The 16,185-nt window shown below is 39.8% G+C and overlaps 1 protein-coding gene across 1 annotated transcript; it reads right to left on the bottom strand.

Moving 5' to 3' along the window:
- Nucleotides 1-2,461: 2,461 nt before the first annotated feature.
- On the bottom strand, nucleotides 2,462-15,145 carry LOC144077463 (carbohydrate sulfotransferase 12-like). The gene is made up of 6 exons (XM_077605236.1): nucleotides 14,930-15,145; nucleotides 10,846-11,414; nucleotides 10,067-10,209; nucleotides 6,921-7,049; nucleotides 4,742-4,934; nucleotides 2,462-3,987 (listed from the first exon to the last, which is right to left on the bottom strand). The coding sequence occupies exons 1-6, from the start codon at nucleotides 14,946-14,948 to the stop codon at nucleotides 3,712-3,714; spliced, it is 1,329 nt and encodes a 442-aa protein (XP_077461362.1). The 5' UTR covers nucleotides 14,949-15,145; the 3' UTR covers nucleotides 2,462-3,711.
- Nucleotides 15,146-16,185: the final 1,040 nt, after the last annotated feature.

Below are 16,185 nucleotides of genomic sequence, written 5' to 3'. Positions count from 1 at the left end.
TATTTAATCGTGAAATAATGCTCGGAAGTGGATTTTTGTGCATTAATGTATTGATTATTTTTTATGTGTCGCAGCTGTAGCTGCAGTAGAGGTTTTATAGCCATAAAATAGTTTTTGAGGGTTGGATTGATACATTGAAGGCGCAACCAGAAAATGCACCGCCCTCCACTGATATATATATAATATATATATATATATATATATATATATATATATATATATATAACATAATATATTATATAAATATATATATATATATATATATATATATATATATATATATATATATATATATATATATATATATATCAGTGGCGGGCGGTGCATTTTCTGGTTCTGGTATACAGACTTTCTCCCATCTCAAATGAAAATGCCAATTAAAAACGAAATTATTTCGAACTTACACGACAAATATGGCTCCATGGTGGCCGTTCGGTCCGGATGATAGACAGCGATGTGTGGACGGCTTTCCGATCGACGAGGAGAGCGACCCGGCGAGGAAGATAAATAGGACTGGATGAGTATAGTACCGCTTCTTATAGTAAATTCCAGACTGGTTCGTACTCGAGGCGTGTGAATCACGAGAGTGGCACTGAGCAGGCGACGAATTGTCCGTCGACAAAGTGTCCGGTCGACGAACTGTCCGGGGACGAAGCGTCCGTTCGACGAACTGTCCGGGGACGAAGCGTCCGGCGACAAAGTGTCCGGTCACACTTGAACTGGCTCAGACGATCCTTCTGCTCAAAGATCTTGGAATATTTCTTCAGATCCTTCTTGATCATCTAATCAAAAAACAAAAAAACAAACAATGGAATTTATTTCTAATAAAATCAAAGAGTTGAAAATTATAAGAGTAAACTTGAAAAATGGCGTTGCAGTGCAGCTTTTATACAAGTCAAAGTCTATTTAATTGTGCCAATAATTGTGTAATTTTTCTTATACATTGTCTTTCCTTTTTTTCGTTTCATTATATTAAAAGATTTATGCGAATATTTTTGTAATGTTTTTCAATCTAAAAGTTTGTGTTGTTTGAAAAAACATTAATCAAATTGAACATGCTATAATTTTTATCAAATAAAATGACAAAAAAATCACATTGTAGGTGAAAATCTTGTAATGCTCTGCTATGTTTATCAACTACTTTTGCACCAGATTTCTTGCTAAATCACAGGTTTTGTGGTGATCATTTCTGCAGACTCACCCAGTAATAAGCATGAACCAGGAAGAAAAAAAAGAATAAAATTCAAATCAAGCATGTCCATAGTTTGTGATCATTTCATACTTGGAAGATAACAAGATGCAATGTATATCTTACTAAAAAGTAGAACTGCCTTACAAAACAGTCCATCTAAGACAGGGGTCCCCAAACTTTTTCCTGTGAGGGCCACATAACTTTTCCCTTCTCTGATGGGGGGCCGGTGTCAGTTTGTAACAGCACAGTGCTTGCGGCTGAATTAGGCAGTGGACTCGTAGCGGGGCGGTGAGACCCCTTTTTCCAACTCCCGGTTCATGCGTCCTATTAGACCGCGAGTTTCGCCCACCATGCTAGGAGCCCCGTCAGTCGTGAGGCAAGCTAGCTTTGACCAGTCCAGGTCCAACTTCTCCATGGTTTGGCACACTTTGTCAAAAATATCCTCTCCCGTTGTAGTCCCTTTGAGACTTTGGAGGGCTGCCAGATCCTCGTGCGTCAAAGTGAGTTTGACAATGCTTTTTTCGATCGAAAATTTGTAATTTATTTTAGTTATTGATTATAACACTGAACTGAGAGAGGGTGAACTGAGACGAGTACGAGGCTAGAGGGGGGCAGTGGTGGTCTCGGCTTTCCGATTTTTGATCGGCTTTACGAGATGACGTAAAATCCGTGCGTCAAAGTGAGTTTGACAATGCTTTTTTCGATCGAAAATTTGTAATTTATTTTAGTTATTGATTATAACACGCACCCCCATCTATTGGAATTAATTATATAGCAAAAATCTGCGTGTTATATTCGAGAAAATACGGTAATTATTTGCTCGAAATTTTACTCGTATCTCTAAATGCTCGTATGTCGGGGTGCTCGTATGTCGAGGTACCACTGTAGATTTTAACTGGAAAGTGTTACAGGCAGCTCTAAAACATATCCACTAGGGGTCACAAGTGTTGTGTTAGGGTTCTACCAACACACGAGACATTTTTCACTAAAGCCGCTGTATAAATGGTACGAAAGTAACATGTAATTTTAGGATTAGAAGACGTTGCCTGCTACAAAAATTCACTTGTAGCAGTCAGAATCATCCGTTTGAATTTTCAAACGCGATACGACCCCTTTTAATATACTTTATTTTCAGCCAATTGATCAATTTGATGCTCTTAGAATTAATTTCATTTCAATACCTTATAATAATTATACAATTTAATCTAGGACCTAGATTCTAGGTCTATGGAGTAAACACAATGCAACAAAAGGGAACAATAGTTTTGACAATGAATGGCAGTTTTATTTTCCTGAGCAAAAGGTACATAAAGTGAGCACAGTAGTAAAAATATTGATCCTTTTCATAGTAAACTTGATAATAGGCACTTTAACATTTAGGTTCAAAATACCCATTTGGGTATAATCCTTATGAACTTTTAATTTTTATTTGGCTATAATTTAATTCACATATTTAGTGCAATCAATTTTTATTCCATAATCTTTTTTTCCAAAACATCTGAAGTAGTATTCATAACATTTTCATTTTTTACCTGTACTTATTTTCTCCTCATCTTCTGAATTTATGTAAATAAATTATAAATGTGGGAAAAAAGTGGTGGCGGCAGAAGAAAAAAAGATGAACAGAAGGAAAGCAGTAGCTTGTTGCTGACCTGAGTAGTTTTTAAAATCCGAGTTGTTGTCTTAGAGCAGAGTAGTAGCAAGATTCTGTGTTTTTAACATTCATTCATTATCCGAGTTGCTTATCCCTTGAACAGACAGGGGCGCTGGAGCTTATCCCAGCCAACAAAATGCACCCTGATTTAGTTCCCAGCCAACCAGAGGGTGTTGTTTTAATAAATCATAGTGAAATACCTTGTCCCCAGGAAAGTTCTTTCTTTCAATTCAAAGTGTAAAATACTAAAATTGCTGCCATCATATTTTTATTACCCTTCCAAATGAGTCTTACCATCTTCTATAGCTTGTATTATAATTTAATTCATTCGTTTTCTGTAGAGCTTATCATCACAGGGTCGCAGGGGGTGCTGGAGCCTACCCCAAGCAACAATGGGCAGCAAGTGGGGGACATACTGAATTGGTTGCCAACCAATCTCAGGGCACCAATCACGCTCACACTCGTAAATTACGTCAATTTATAGTGTTCAACCAGCCTACCAAGCATTTTTGGGGGATGTGGGAGGAAAGAATAATACTCCCATGCAGGCCTGGGAGGAAATGAGAATACTCCCACGCAGGCCTGGGAAGAACATGCAAACTCCACACAGGAAGGCCGGGGATTAAACCCTCATTCTTAGAACTGTGCGTGGACGTACTAAGATCTTTTCCACTAGGCCACTCAATTATAATTTAATCTTTTTTTAAAAATCAAAGTGCTTTAATGTTGGCAACCAAGAGAAGTTTTGAAACGAGTTGACCGCAAAAGACAAAAATACCACAAAATACTAGAGGGCACATGTTATTTTTGAGGTATTTTCTGAAACAAACAGCATCTCAGAGTGGGATTTCTTTTGGGGGTTTGCCTATTGGTGGTGGAGCACGTTTACAGGTTCAGGATAGCCAAAGAGCTCAAAATCTGTTTGGTAAAGCTTGTACAGCTCTGTAATCATTGAGACGGGAATCTGTCCAAACCAGTCTCTTTCCCAGCTTGCTAGAGTTTGATTTTCTTGTCCCGAAGGGAATTGCACCAAATGATCCACTTGAAGGAGCTTCAAAAGTTGCTCTACGTCCGTTTCCAATGTTTCCAGCTGCCCAATGAAGTCGTAATTCACCTGGCATGGATGACAGAGGCGGTATACCTATAAAAAAAGAAGGAAAAAACGATGTATGGGACAATGCTCGCTCTCAGCATGATCTAGTGTTATTTCTAAAAGCAAATTTCTAAAAGTGACAAACATGTATGTTTGCACAGAGTGTGGTATATATTTATATGTATATGTACATGTACCATGTACCGGTATTTATTAAATTTACAACCTCAATTGCCTTTGTGACGTATTCAAACTTGGTTGTGGAGCCACAAGTGTGTCATACTTGAAGTTGAACTGCGTAAAATGGCCCTTTATTCTAAGTACTGCAACTGCCAAAATAAAGTGAATTTAACATCATGTTAAATTTATAGACGAAATAGAAACTGTAGAACGGAAACATATATGAGGTCAGTGGTACATTAGTTTCATTTATAAGTAGTTTACAGTATTCCAAGAAATAACAAATATCACCAGTTAAATTTACTTTTAGCTGCAAATTGGGTATTTAATTGTTTTGTAACTGTGGTTTGTACCTTGACAGTGCTGCTTTAAGATATTTCTCTGACCACTCATAACACAAAATACCACACCTATACCTTTTTTAAATCAGAAAAATAGCAAAAGAAAAAAACTACTATTACACTAATACCAAGCACTATAAAACACATCATAGTGACATCCTTAACTGGAAAGAGAAGCAAGGTGAATCCTTTTTATCGTATTTGATTGCTTCATTTCACTTAATGTGGCGTTTGGCACTTTGCACACAAGTGTTCTACTATAATGTCATGTAGTGTATTACTTGGCGCCAGTGTTCATTGAAGATTTTCTTCTTTTCTGTCTCTTCATCCAACAGGTACGAGATGAACTGCTGGAAGGTGGGTCTGAACCCTGCCACATGGGCTTTGGCCACCGTTTTCGGCACCTCCCCTGACAGATTGCCATAGCGCAGAATGATGTCCGACCCAAAAAGGCGGTAGAACTCCTCGTTGGGCCTGATGGTCACAACACATGAACTATTGAGGAAATCACACAGACATTCTCACATAAGGACTGTCACAATAACCATTTTTAAGGATTTAATATTTTCCCCAAAATTAATTAAAGAAATTATAGTAATGTTGATTTATTTTCTTTTTTTCCCTGGAAAACTACTGTGGCATGTTAATTAGTCATCACAAAAACACCTGAAAGTCAGGAAAAATTATATTTAGTGATTCAATGACCCACCTAAATATTAAATACTATCTGTATATAGTGGCCCTGTAGTCACTTCGACTCTATCCATGACAAAACAGTATGTCTGAGTGTATAAGTACAAGTCCAACCTCCTACAAAAAACTACTGGTTGGCGCGAGAAGTAGTCAGCATAAATAAATCAACACGGTTCTATGACGCAAGGACAAATTAGCAGTCACTCAGGCGAAAGGCCTTAAAACACCCAGAATTTTTTGCCAATCAATTGCAGGGAACAAGGAAACAACAACCATTTCCACTCACACTCATATGCAGGGGCAATTTATAGTGTTCAACCGGCCTACCATGCATGTTTTGGGAATGTGGAAGGAACTCGGAGCACCCGCAAAAAACCCATGCAAACTGTTAAACTACCGTATTTTCACGACTACAAGGCGCACCCTCAATGAATTACGTTTTAATGTTTTTCCATATATACGGCGCACCGCATTGTAAGGTCTACCGCTCCGCATTACACTGGTCTACCGCACCGCATTATACGGGTCTACAGTAGAGGCTGGGGTTACGCTATGCATCCACTAGATGGTGATGCACTAAAGGGAATGTCAACAAAACAGTCAGATAGGTCAGCCAAACTTTATTAATAGATTACAAATCAGCTTTCTGACAACTCCATTCACTCCCAACATGAATAAACAAGTTTTTTTTTATTTTCTCTGAGGTTAAAGTATTAGTATTTTTGTGACACATCAATAGCATAATAACTCATGTTGAACAGGTGGGCGAATGCGGCATCCAACACGCACGTCTCCGTCTCACCAAAGTCGTAATTAATCGAGTTGGTAATTTCTTCCTTCCTGAAAGCTCGGACCACAGTTGAGACTTCCACTGGGAATGACGACGAACATAGAATTAATGTGCTATATCGAGCTCAACCGAAATGAAACGCCGTTTTATATATTTCAGCATTCACCACGCACCGGAAATAGAGTCGGGGGCTGCTTGCCGTAGTTGCGAGAGCTGTTGTGGCTCAATATTGATCCATATGTAATATATTTATATATATATATAGTTCGCAGTCTAGCTTTGAATGCTCTGTTGACGCCAACATGTAACGGCAGGAGTTCTTTTGTAAATCCACCCTAGTAAATGACGGCCGCTGTCAATTGGTTGACAAAAGAACTATATATCCTAGCAGTCACTGCTCACTACTTTTTCTACAGGGAAAATAGAGTCGTGGGCTGCTTGCCATAGTTGCGAGAGCTTTTGCGGCTCAATATTGATCCATATATTATATATATATATATATATATATATATATATATATATATATATATATATATATATATAGATAGTTCGCAGTGTAGCTTTGAATGCTCTGTTGACGCCAATCTAGCGGCTGGAGTTCTTTTGTCAATCCAGCCGGAATGACGGTGAGCACGAAATTAGTGTGCTCGCTGTCATTCTGGGTGTATTGACAAAAGAACTACATATCCCAGCATGAACCGCGCACGGGGGAAAATGAAGTCGCAAGCTGCTTACCGTAGTTGCAAAACCTGTAGAATATGGTGTACCCTATCGACTGATTTATTTTATTTTATCGTGATAACAATTTTAATATTGGTCCATATATAAGGCGAACTGGATTATAAGGCGCCGTGTCTATTTTGGAGAAAATTTAAGACTTTTAAGTGTGACTTATAGTCGTGAAAATACGGTTGATGTAAAAACAATATGCCATCTAAATGCACATCCTATATGAATAGGAACTCTGGAAGCCACACCTTTCAAACTTGCTCCTGAAGGCCGAGATGAGTCGGACAAAGGGATCCCGCACGAACAGGAACTTGGTGTAGTTCTGGAGCTTGACCGCCATCATGTGGCGGGATGGAGAACCGTGTTGACGCCATAACCTAGTGAATACAATATGTGACATACATTATTTGTGTTGCTCTGTTCCCGTCTATATTCTAGATTTACTATTTTCAAATTTGCTCATTTTTGATTAACTTTCTTTCCATTGTTCCTTGAAAAACTCTTGTTTGTGCTCTAAGCATGCCTTATATTAAAATATTCGTTGGGTCCCATGAGGCAACTACAGTAGACTTCATGCCCGAACTTTTTCATGCATTCGTATTATTTTAGTCTAACCAAAGTGTTTTTCTTGCCCCCAAAAAATGCTTCGCAACATCTTTCTGTTCCTCGTTTCCTGTTCTTGACGGCTTTCCTGATCTACTAACGGCGTCACTTGTTTCTTTTTGGCATGGATAATCCTGCCTTTATTCCAGTCCATCAGATCTGGAAACCAACAACATTGACGAAATGTGGCAAGTGGGAGTACTACCTCTTGCACACCTAGGCCATTGGTAAATTGCCTAAAATTGCCCTGACTGGCTGGCAATGCCACATAAGCACCCTTGCACGCGTATCATCATCGCATAGTCATGATTTGAAGTTGTTTAGATATGTGTTTATGTCCATGTGTTCGTATGCTAACGTTAACTTCCTCCTTACACTGTACTGGGCTACTGCATGAATAGAAAATGATTTTGCATGCTTGTTATTCAATTTAATCCATTAATACATTTCTCTCATTTTTGTATGTTTCTCACATCTGTCATACAAAATTGGGACGCTACGATCATTTTTAAAGGGTTTACTTTGTAATTTCTTTGTGGAACGAATTAGAGTAAATACATAAAGTACTGGGGCAGCCCGGAGGGTGAGTGGTTAGTGTCTCGGCCTCACAGTGGGGGGACCTGGGTTAAAATCCAGGTTCGGACCTTTCTGTGTGGAGTTTGCATGTTCTCCCCGAGCCTGCGTGGGTTTTCTCTGGGTACTCCGGTTTGCTCCCACATTCCAACATGCATGGTAGGCTGATTGGACACTCTAATTGCCCCTATGTATGAGTGTGGGCGTGAATGGTTGTTTGTCTCCTTGTCGCCTGCGATTAGCTGGCCACCAATTCAGGGTGTCCCCCGCCTCTGGCCCGAAGTCAGCTGGGATAGGCTCCAGCACCCCCCGCGACCCTAGTGAGGATAAAGCGATTCAGAAAATGAGATGAGATGAGGTATAAAGTACTGTTCTACTTACAAAAAATCCAAGTTACAAAATAGGTTCTGGAATCAATTATTTTTGTAAGTTGAGATGCAACTGTAATGCACGTACTATCACAATAAAAGAAAGGAATTTAAACTACAAAACCAACAACCAGCTCATTTGAGCTAAGTTCCAAAATTTGAAAAAGGTCAACAATGAACTGCCATATAGCAGGTGAATTGCATTGCAATAGTTAAATCGACTTTTAACAGCTAAAAAAGGAAAAACATAATGTCAGAGATGTCATGGAAGGAGCCGGTAAAGAGCCAGGTGACTCAGCTTCCCAAAGTCACGCTTACACAGAAAGCTGCCGCCACCAATTCGTAAAGAAAGCCCCATTTGTGCTCCCTACTTCTCCCGCTCTCTTCATCCAACTCAGTAAATAACAAATTTTTGGCCCATGAATAGTTATCAAAACAAAAATACTGGCACTGTAAATGTTATGGCAGAATGTTATATGCACACTGCAAAGAGGAACATTTTGCATCAAGTCACAGGATGAATGAGGATGTTGAAGAGGAAAAAAGTTGAGGCCTCAATCCTGTGACGGGACCGTCACACCGAGGATGGCCAGAGTTGCAGGTTTTTAAATTATCTTCGATAAACAGGAGATGACGACACACAAATTTAGGACCCCCTGAAAATGAGATGGTTAATCTCAAGGGGCTATCCTTAATAAAATTCAAATAAATAAATAAAATGGATTTGAAGAGCCACAATGGTGGTAATAGGTGCTGTATTTAAGTTGCCTGCTTGCAGAGGCATGCAACCAAATTTGACTAAATGGACCAACATTATTAAAAATTAGTTGCTATTTTTTTCCGCACACCAAGAGAATGGGCACCATCCATAAACAGATGAGCTACAATGGAAAAACGGCATCGCCTACCGGGTGTTAGAAATGTGAAATGATTTTTAACTATTTTATCATTTGATTCTTTTTTAACATTTAATTGATTTTTTTTTCATTTCCAGTTGTCATTATGTATGTGAGTTTTTAATGCTTACCCTAGGTAACATTAGCTGGAATACAAAGAGTATAGAAAAGGGATGGATAATCACGGAAATACATGATCCCACCACCATAATCACTCATTAGGAGTTATGATGCAGAGTGAGTTTCTCATTTAGTGCACTGCAGCCCCCCAAATAGTTTGTTCTATCTTTTTTTGTACAAGCTAAGTACCAAATAGCTTGTGGCCTGGCATCTGTGATCACTAAAGTGATAGACATCCAAACAACTAGGTTATTTTGTTTTGTTAGACTATCCATTGGTGTAAACTTGTGTGAGTGGTTGGCCATCTGTTATTGTATGGCAAATAGTCCAGGGAAAATGAATGTGCCATTAACAGAGTGGAGGCCAGACTTCATTCATTCATTTAATCATTTTATGAACCGCTTATCCTCACAAGGGTTGCGAGGGGTACTGGAGCCTATCCAAGCCAACTAATGGCCCGAGGCAGGGGAGATCCTGAATCAGTGGCCAGCCAATCGCAGGCCACAAGGAGACGGACAACATTTCACGCTCACACTCATACTTAAGGGCAAATTAGAGTTTTCAACCAGCCAACCCCGCATGTTTTTATGGATGAGGGAGGAAACCAGAGGACCTTGGAGAAAAACCAATGCAAGCTCGGGGAGAACATGCAAACTCCACACAGTGAGGACCAACCTGGGATTAAACCCACAACCTCAGAACTGTGAGGCCTACGCGCTAACCACTCGTCAGCCGGCCAGACGTCAATAGTTAGTCAAAGCTGTGATTTCTATGTTTGTCCAAATGTCATGCAATATGAGGAATTTCATTGGTGGAGGAAGTATTGTTTCATACTTCGCCAAAGTGAGATGAAGCGAGGTTTTGTGGACGAGGGGGGCAGGAATTGCCGCCGCATCAGTGTAAGGCTTTCCTGATTTGGGTGAGAGCAGAGACTGGGACAGGACTGCCATCACCCTCTTCCAGTTGGTGCAAGCCACCTGAAAGGAAGAACATAATGGTTTGTCAAGTAATAGTGATATATTGAACTGAACTTGACTTTGCCCAAAAAGTGGGCGAATGAATCGCTTTCCCATGAGTATTCATAGAGCACCATAGACCAATGAATAAATAAATAAATAAATATAGAAAGAAAGAAAAAGAAATGAGAAGCACTGTATTACAACTATTTTCAAGCATGTCAAACATTGTTTAGAGTGACAAATGGGTGCAGTGTTTTACAAAGACATACGTACGTCTGTGTGCATTTTTTATGTTTTATATGCTCATAGGCATATATATATGTACACACACACACATATATATATATATATATATATATATATATATATATATATATATACATACATATATATATATATAATATATGGATCAATATTGAGCCGCAACAGCTCTCGCAACTATGGCAAGCAGCCCACGACTCTAAGAATGTTTCAAGTCATGAGTAAAATCACATACGATCTAGAGCCCCATTATTCACAGTAAAGCACTTTTGTAACTCCACTTAGATGATTGTTACACAATTTTGACTTAGACTATGTATTTCTGATTTAAATTATGAATTTGAAAATCATTTTGTTACAATATTGCCCCGATATCATCTTGATATTTTCTACCTTGGGAACATAGCAGTAGATGATCTTGTGCTTATCATCGACTATCAGGTGGTTCAATTCACTAATTGGAATTTGTTCAAATGCACGGGTACTTCCGGGAAAGTCCTTTTGCGAACAAACATCCATGATCCTTTGCTTCCTCGCCATCTGCTGCTGATGTCCAGCCACATCCCCGTTCTCGTCCCCTTCCTTAACCTCCACTGCATCCCCTTTTCCAGGCTGCAGGGCACCCTCCATGCTTTTTCTCATCACCCCCATGGATGTTGTTGCAAAGGATGCTGGAAGCATGGACGAGCGGGCCGTGGCGTTCTGAGAACAGCACTCAAGTTTGGGGTCCCGCTGAGGGAAGAGGTTGAACCCCCCAACGTCATCCCAGTAGGTGATGATTAGCAGGATCGCGAACAGAGAGCCCAGAATAAATGCCACACGCAAGCTTCGCCACGTCCCCATGATGAATATGCGGAAGATCCAACGGTGGCCAATGTTGGTGCAAGATGATGAGGTTATCTGAGCTCCATGGTGCTGGACGTTTATCACGGAAGGAAACACTTTCTGTTTAGCAACTGTGGCTGAAACAAGCAGGAAATGTGATTTAGACTTTGGCTTCTTTACGGAATAGACAACAAACTGATTCAGTCCTTATTTTAAGTGAGGTCATCAGATTCTCACTTAAACCACCGGTTAGTCTATTCACAACATGAATTGGATGAATACACATTAACAAATATGTGGCTGATGTTGTAATGTACAGTAATAACTCCAGTCTAGGCATGGTTGAGTTTCCACTTCTTTGTTGGCCCTCATAATATTTCAATATTTTTCAGTGTTTTATTAATGTAAGCATAATGTTTATGTTCAAACTGTTGTAGTAAGGTTAGTTGCAGTTCCTGTATATAACAGATAAGTATTCACACTCAAATTCACAATTTAAAAACGAGCAGGTATGTTTGGGGATTGACGGAGAAAGCCAAAGTGCACCTTACATTTGAACGGAGCAGAGATATTAACTGAAGGACACTGTGCTGCCTGTAGAAATGATGTCACTATTAGTCCTACTGTCATCATTTTTTTAAATGGATCTAATTATGGGTTAAGAATCAGCCACTATTTTTTTAAAGCATTAATAATGTAAAAATATCAACATGAATGAGGATTAGTCTAAAACGATGTTAAAGTAGAACACTTTGGGGTCTCATGTAATCCTTAAATTAATCACGGTCCCAGTTCACAACAATCACATCTGTCCTTGTAATCCCCATTTGGTGTCATTCCATTAAAATGTGTATGGTCGGATTATTTCTGTTATGCCAATGTTTAGCACATCTGGCTCCTTAATTTTCCTGTCAGGGATTGTATCTGCTTGTTCTCCCTGGTATTCAGGCATTGTACCACTTTCCAAAATGATGCACATTTGCTCATGTATAAATATCATTTTCCCCTATACTAAGTGAATGTGAGCTTGAATGGTTCTTTGTCTTTATGTGCCCTGCAATTGTCAGTCACACCAGTTTGGATTAGATTGAACATGATAAATAATACCCCAACCGTATACATACTGTACACCTAATATTGTATCCTGTGCAGAAACACAGACAAAATGTTGCAGGGTGCAGTGCATGAAGACAAAGCACGGATAAAACAATGCAGTGACGGTGTTAGATAATTGCACTAATCTCTACACTGGTGAGGCCATTTCATTCTTTTTTTCATTAGGGGGGTTGGGAGTGACCCAGGGGGCTGTGGGAAGCACACTGGCCTCACTGTAAGCCCTCAACTGTCATGGAGATGTGAACAAACGGAGCTGGGGGGGTGAATCACCTACACTGGAGTTCGACTCCAGATTCGTGGCGATTGACTGACTCAAGACCTTGAGGCCTTGGGGCCCACATAAACAATAAACAGTGCGGCTATGTTCAGTTTCTTGCTAAAAAAAATTGTTTTCATTTGTCAGAAAACTGCTGCGATTGCATGAGCATACATTTTTGATCCGTTTTAACAGCTATATTAGATGGATTTTTCCACCACTTACTAAAACCTTTTTGTGCTTTTTTAAAGAACCGGCGGTCGCCTTTTTGTAACTTTTATTCTCATTATTTCAGAAAGATTCTCCTGCCATAAATTCCAGACATTTTTTTATTCTAAATGGCACCAAGTGTTAACACTATATATGCTGTATAATAGCTATAATGTGGGGAGTAATTGTGTAATATTTGGATGTCATTTTTTTCTCAAACTATTTGTTTTAATATCTTATTTTTTTAATCTGATGTGCAGAACATAATTTACTCATTATTTAAAAACATAATGTTTAAATTGACTGGAATACAGAAAATGTCATAGTGACTAAAGCAAATACACGTACTATATTAAGGATAAATGCTCTGTAGTGTTTTGTTTTTTGAAATACACTTTAGATAGATTTTTACGGATGCCCTTAGTGTAAAAGTTGGAGAAGCAGTCATTTTTTAAAAATTGGTGCGCAGAACCAAAAAAAGAATATACAGTGGTACCTCAACATACGAGCACCCCGACATACAAGCATTTCAAGATACGAGTAAAATTTTGAGCTAATAATTATCTCTAGATACGATAAAAAATTCGAGATACGAGAAAGCCAGGTAGCCAAGACATGAGAGGCTGTTTATCATTGTAGCGCACTGTCTTTTTTTGCCACATCTCTTTCGTGTATAACAAATATCTACGAGCACTGGGCGGAGCGTTGCATTTTTTTCAGTGTTTTTTCCGTCACTCAGCGCGAATGCCGGAGCGATCGCTAATACGGGGAGTATATATTACTTCTCGTTGGCTGCTCATAAGAACATCAGGGGCACTGGCTCTATCCCCCGCAACTCCTCGTGTAATGTCTCTCTGGCCGCAACTCCCTCTTTGTAATGTCTCTGGGAGCACTGGGCGGAGCGTTGCATTTTTTCAGTGTTTTCCCCCCCTTAGCCTGTTAGCTCCCGTTAGCGGAGCGATCGCTAATTCAAGACTACTTCTAGTTGGCAAGTTCTCGTGCTATTGTGAGGACATTTGTGTGCATCATTTTCGGAATATTTTGAAGGGAATACAACAGCAAACAGCGATAGTGAAAGTCAGGGTGGAGGCGGGGCAAACAGCCAAAAATGTAAAACAAAATTAGAATTAAGGTTAGGTTAAATATATTTTGAGTGTGTCTGCATCGTAATCCAAGTTCATTTAAATTTGTTTATGTTATATTACGATTCACGGGTGCAAAAAGTCTGCTGGTAAAATAAGCACACAGCAAGCGGGCCCATTCAAGAAGCCTCATTTCATCTCATTTTCTGAATCGCTTTATCCTCATTAGGATCACGGGGGTGCTGGATCTTATCCTATCTGACTCCGGGCCATAGACGGTGGACACCTTGAATCGGTGGCCAGCCGATCGCAGGGCACATGGAGACGGACAACCATGCACACTCACACCCATACCTAGGGGCAAATGTGTCCAATCAGTCTATCATGCATTTTTCTTGGAATGGTCGAGGAAACCGGAGTACCCGGAGGAAACCCACGAAGGCCCGGGGAGAACATGCAAACTCCACACAGGTGGACCAACCTGGATTTGAAACCAGGACTTCAGAGCTGTGAGGCCGACGCGCTCCATTCAAGCAGCCTTCTTGCAGAAAAGTGTGTTTTTGTTCCTATTGCCTGACGTTTCTTTCCTCCACGTTGACATCATGCTTTTAGTATTTGAAGAACATCCACTTAAGAGTTACACTCACCCATCACGCAAATTGTATGGATGTGAGCACAATAAAGTAAACGTAAAGATCAACAATGTCTATCCCGAGGATAATTCTGGGTTCTTATTCTGATTTCTGAGTTTACTAAACACGCTACAATGTGGCATTTCATGCGTAAAAGCACTTGGCGCTCGTCTTCCATCACATCCAGAAGCTGCAGAGGTAAAAAAAAATCCTTTCATCCAGCTCCGTAAAAAAAAACGGAATAATGCCTGCTTCTGTTCCGTGCATTACCTTCATTAAATCCCCTTTAAATGTATACAGACTTTCTCCCATCTCAAATGAAAATGCCAATAAAAACGAAATTATTTCGAACTTACACGACAAATATGGCTCCATGGTGGCCGTTCGGTCCGGATGATAGACAGCGATGTGTGGACGGCTTTCCGATCGACGAGGAGAGCGACCCGGCGAGGAAGATAAATAAGACTGGATGAGTATAGTCCCGCTTCTTATATAGTGAATTCCAGACTGGTGCGTACTTGAGGCGTGTGAATTACAGAGCGCCACGGCAAAGTGCAACACATCTCGCGTGATTTGGACCACACGCGCGCATAACCACAACCACAACCACAAATATATATATACCAGTGGCGGGCGGTGCATTTTCTGGTAGCGCCTTCAACGTATCAATCCAACCCTCAAAAACTATTTTATGGCTATAAAACCTCTACTGCAGCTACAGCTGCGACACATAAAAAATAATCAATAAATTAATGCACAAAAATGGGGTAAAATCCACTTCCTAGCAGCATTTCATGATGAAATACAAATACTGGAGCTTTTCAGACATTAAAACCAGGCCAGGGGCTGATTTTCCCGGGAAAAGACAACGATGAATGTCAATGGCGTACGGGCAAACATTGCCCGAAAATGGGGTAAAATACAGCCGAAAACAGCATTTATTGATTAAATACAAATACTGGAGCTTTTTAGACATCAGAACCGGGCCCGGAGTATCATTTCCCCGGTAAAAAGACAGTGATGAACGTCGATACGTCCATAGGTGAAATGACAAAAAATGCACTAATATTAAGTAAAATCCACTTCTTAGCATCATTTATTGATAGAATACAAATACTGGAGCTTTTGAGACATTACAACCAGGCCAGGGGGGTGATTTTTCCCGGGAAAAGACAGCGATGGACGTCAATGGTGAAACGCCAAAAATTTAACTGGGGTAAAATCCACTTCCTAGCAGCATTTTGTGATTAAATACAAACACTGGAGCTTTTCAGATATGAGAACTTGGCCCACAATTGAAATATTATTTAGGAATATAGCCATATTTGTAATTTTACTCACCAAAAATCATTTTTACACAATATGCATCCTCCTTTCTTTCTTCCTTCTTTCCTATCGCCATCGAAGCTAATGATGAAAGTCGAGCCTGTCCTGTCATATTTCCGGCATAGTCCGTTTTGAAAATAGCATTAAATCAACACAACAATATACTATTTGCTTATGGAGCTAAGTTAGCGCGCTGAAAGTGCCCCACACACCATTTTCCCGGCTGTAACAGGCTTGCTAGCTGAGTTGACCGCCCTTTCTTAATGATGTCCATTTTTTTCTGGAA

This window comes from Stigmatopora argus, chromosome 7, assembly GCF_051989625.1.
Source record: "Stigmatopora argus isolate UIUO_Sarg chromosome 7, RoL_Sarg_1.0, whole genome shotgun sequence".
NCBI lineage: Eukaryota > Metazoa > Chordata > Actinopteri > Syngnathiformes > Syngnathidae > Stigmatopora > Stigmatopora argus.
The sequence above is the reverse complement of the archived record's forward strand: the minus strand, read 5'-3'. Positions and strand labels throughout refer to the sequence as shown.

Coding starts and splice junctions, on each gene's coding strand:
- LOC144077463 (XM_077605236.1), bottom strand. Junction 10,210..10,845: donor TCTACTGCTATGTTCCCAAG/GTAGAAAATATC, acceptor TCTTCCTTTCAG/GTGGCTTGCACCAACTGGAA. Junction 3,988..4,741: donor TCAATGAACACTGGCGCCAA/GTAATACACTAC, acceptor CTTTTTTTATAG/GTATACCGCCTCTGTCATCC.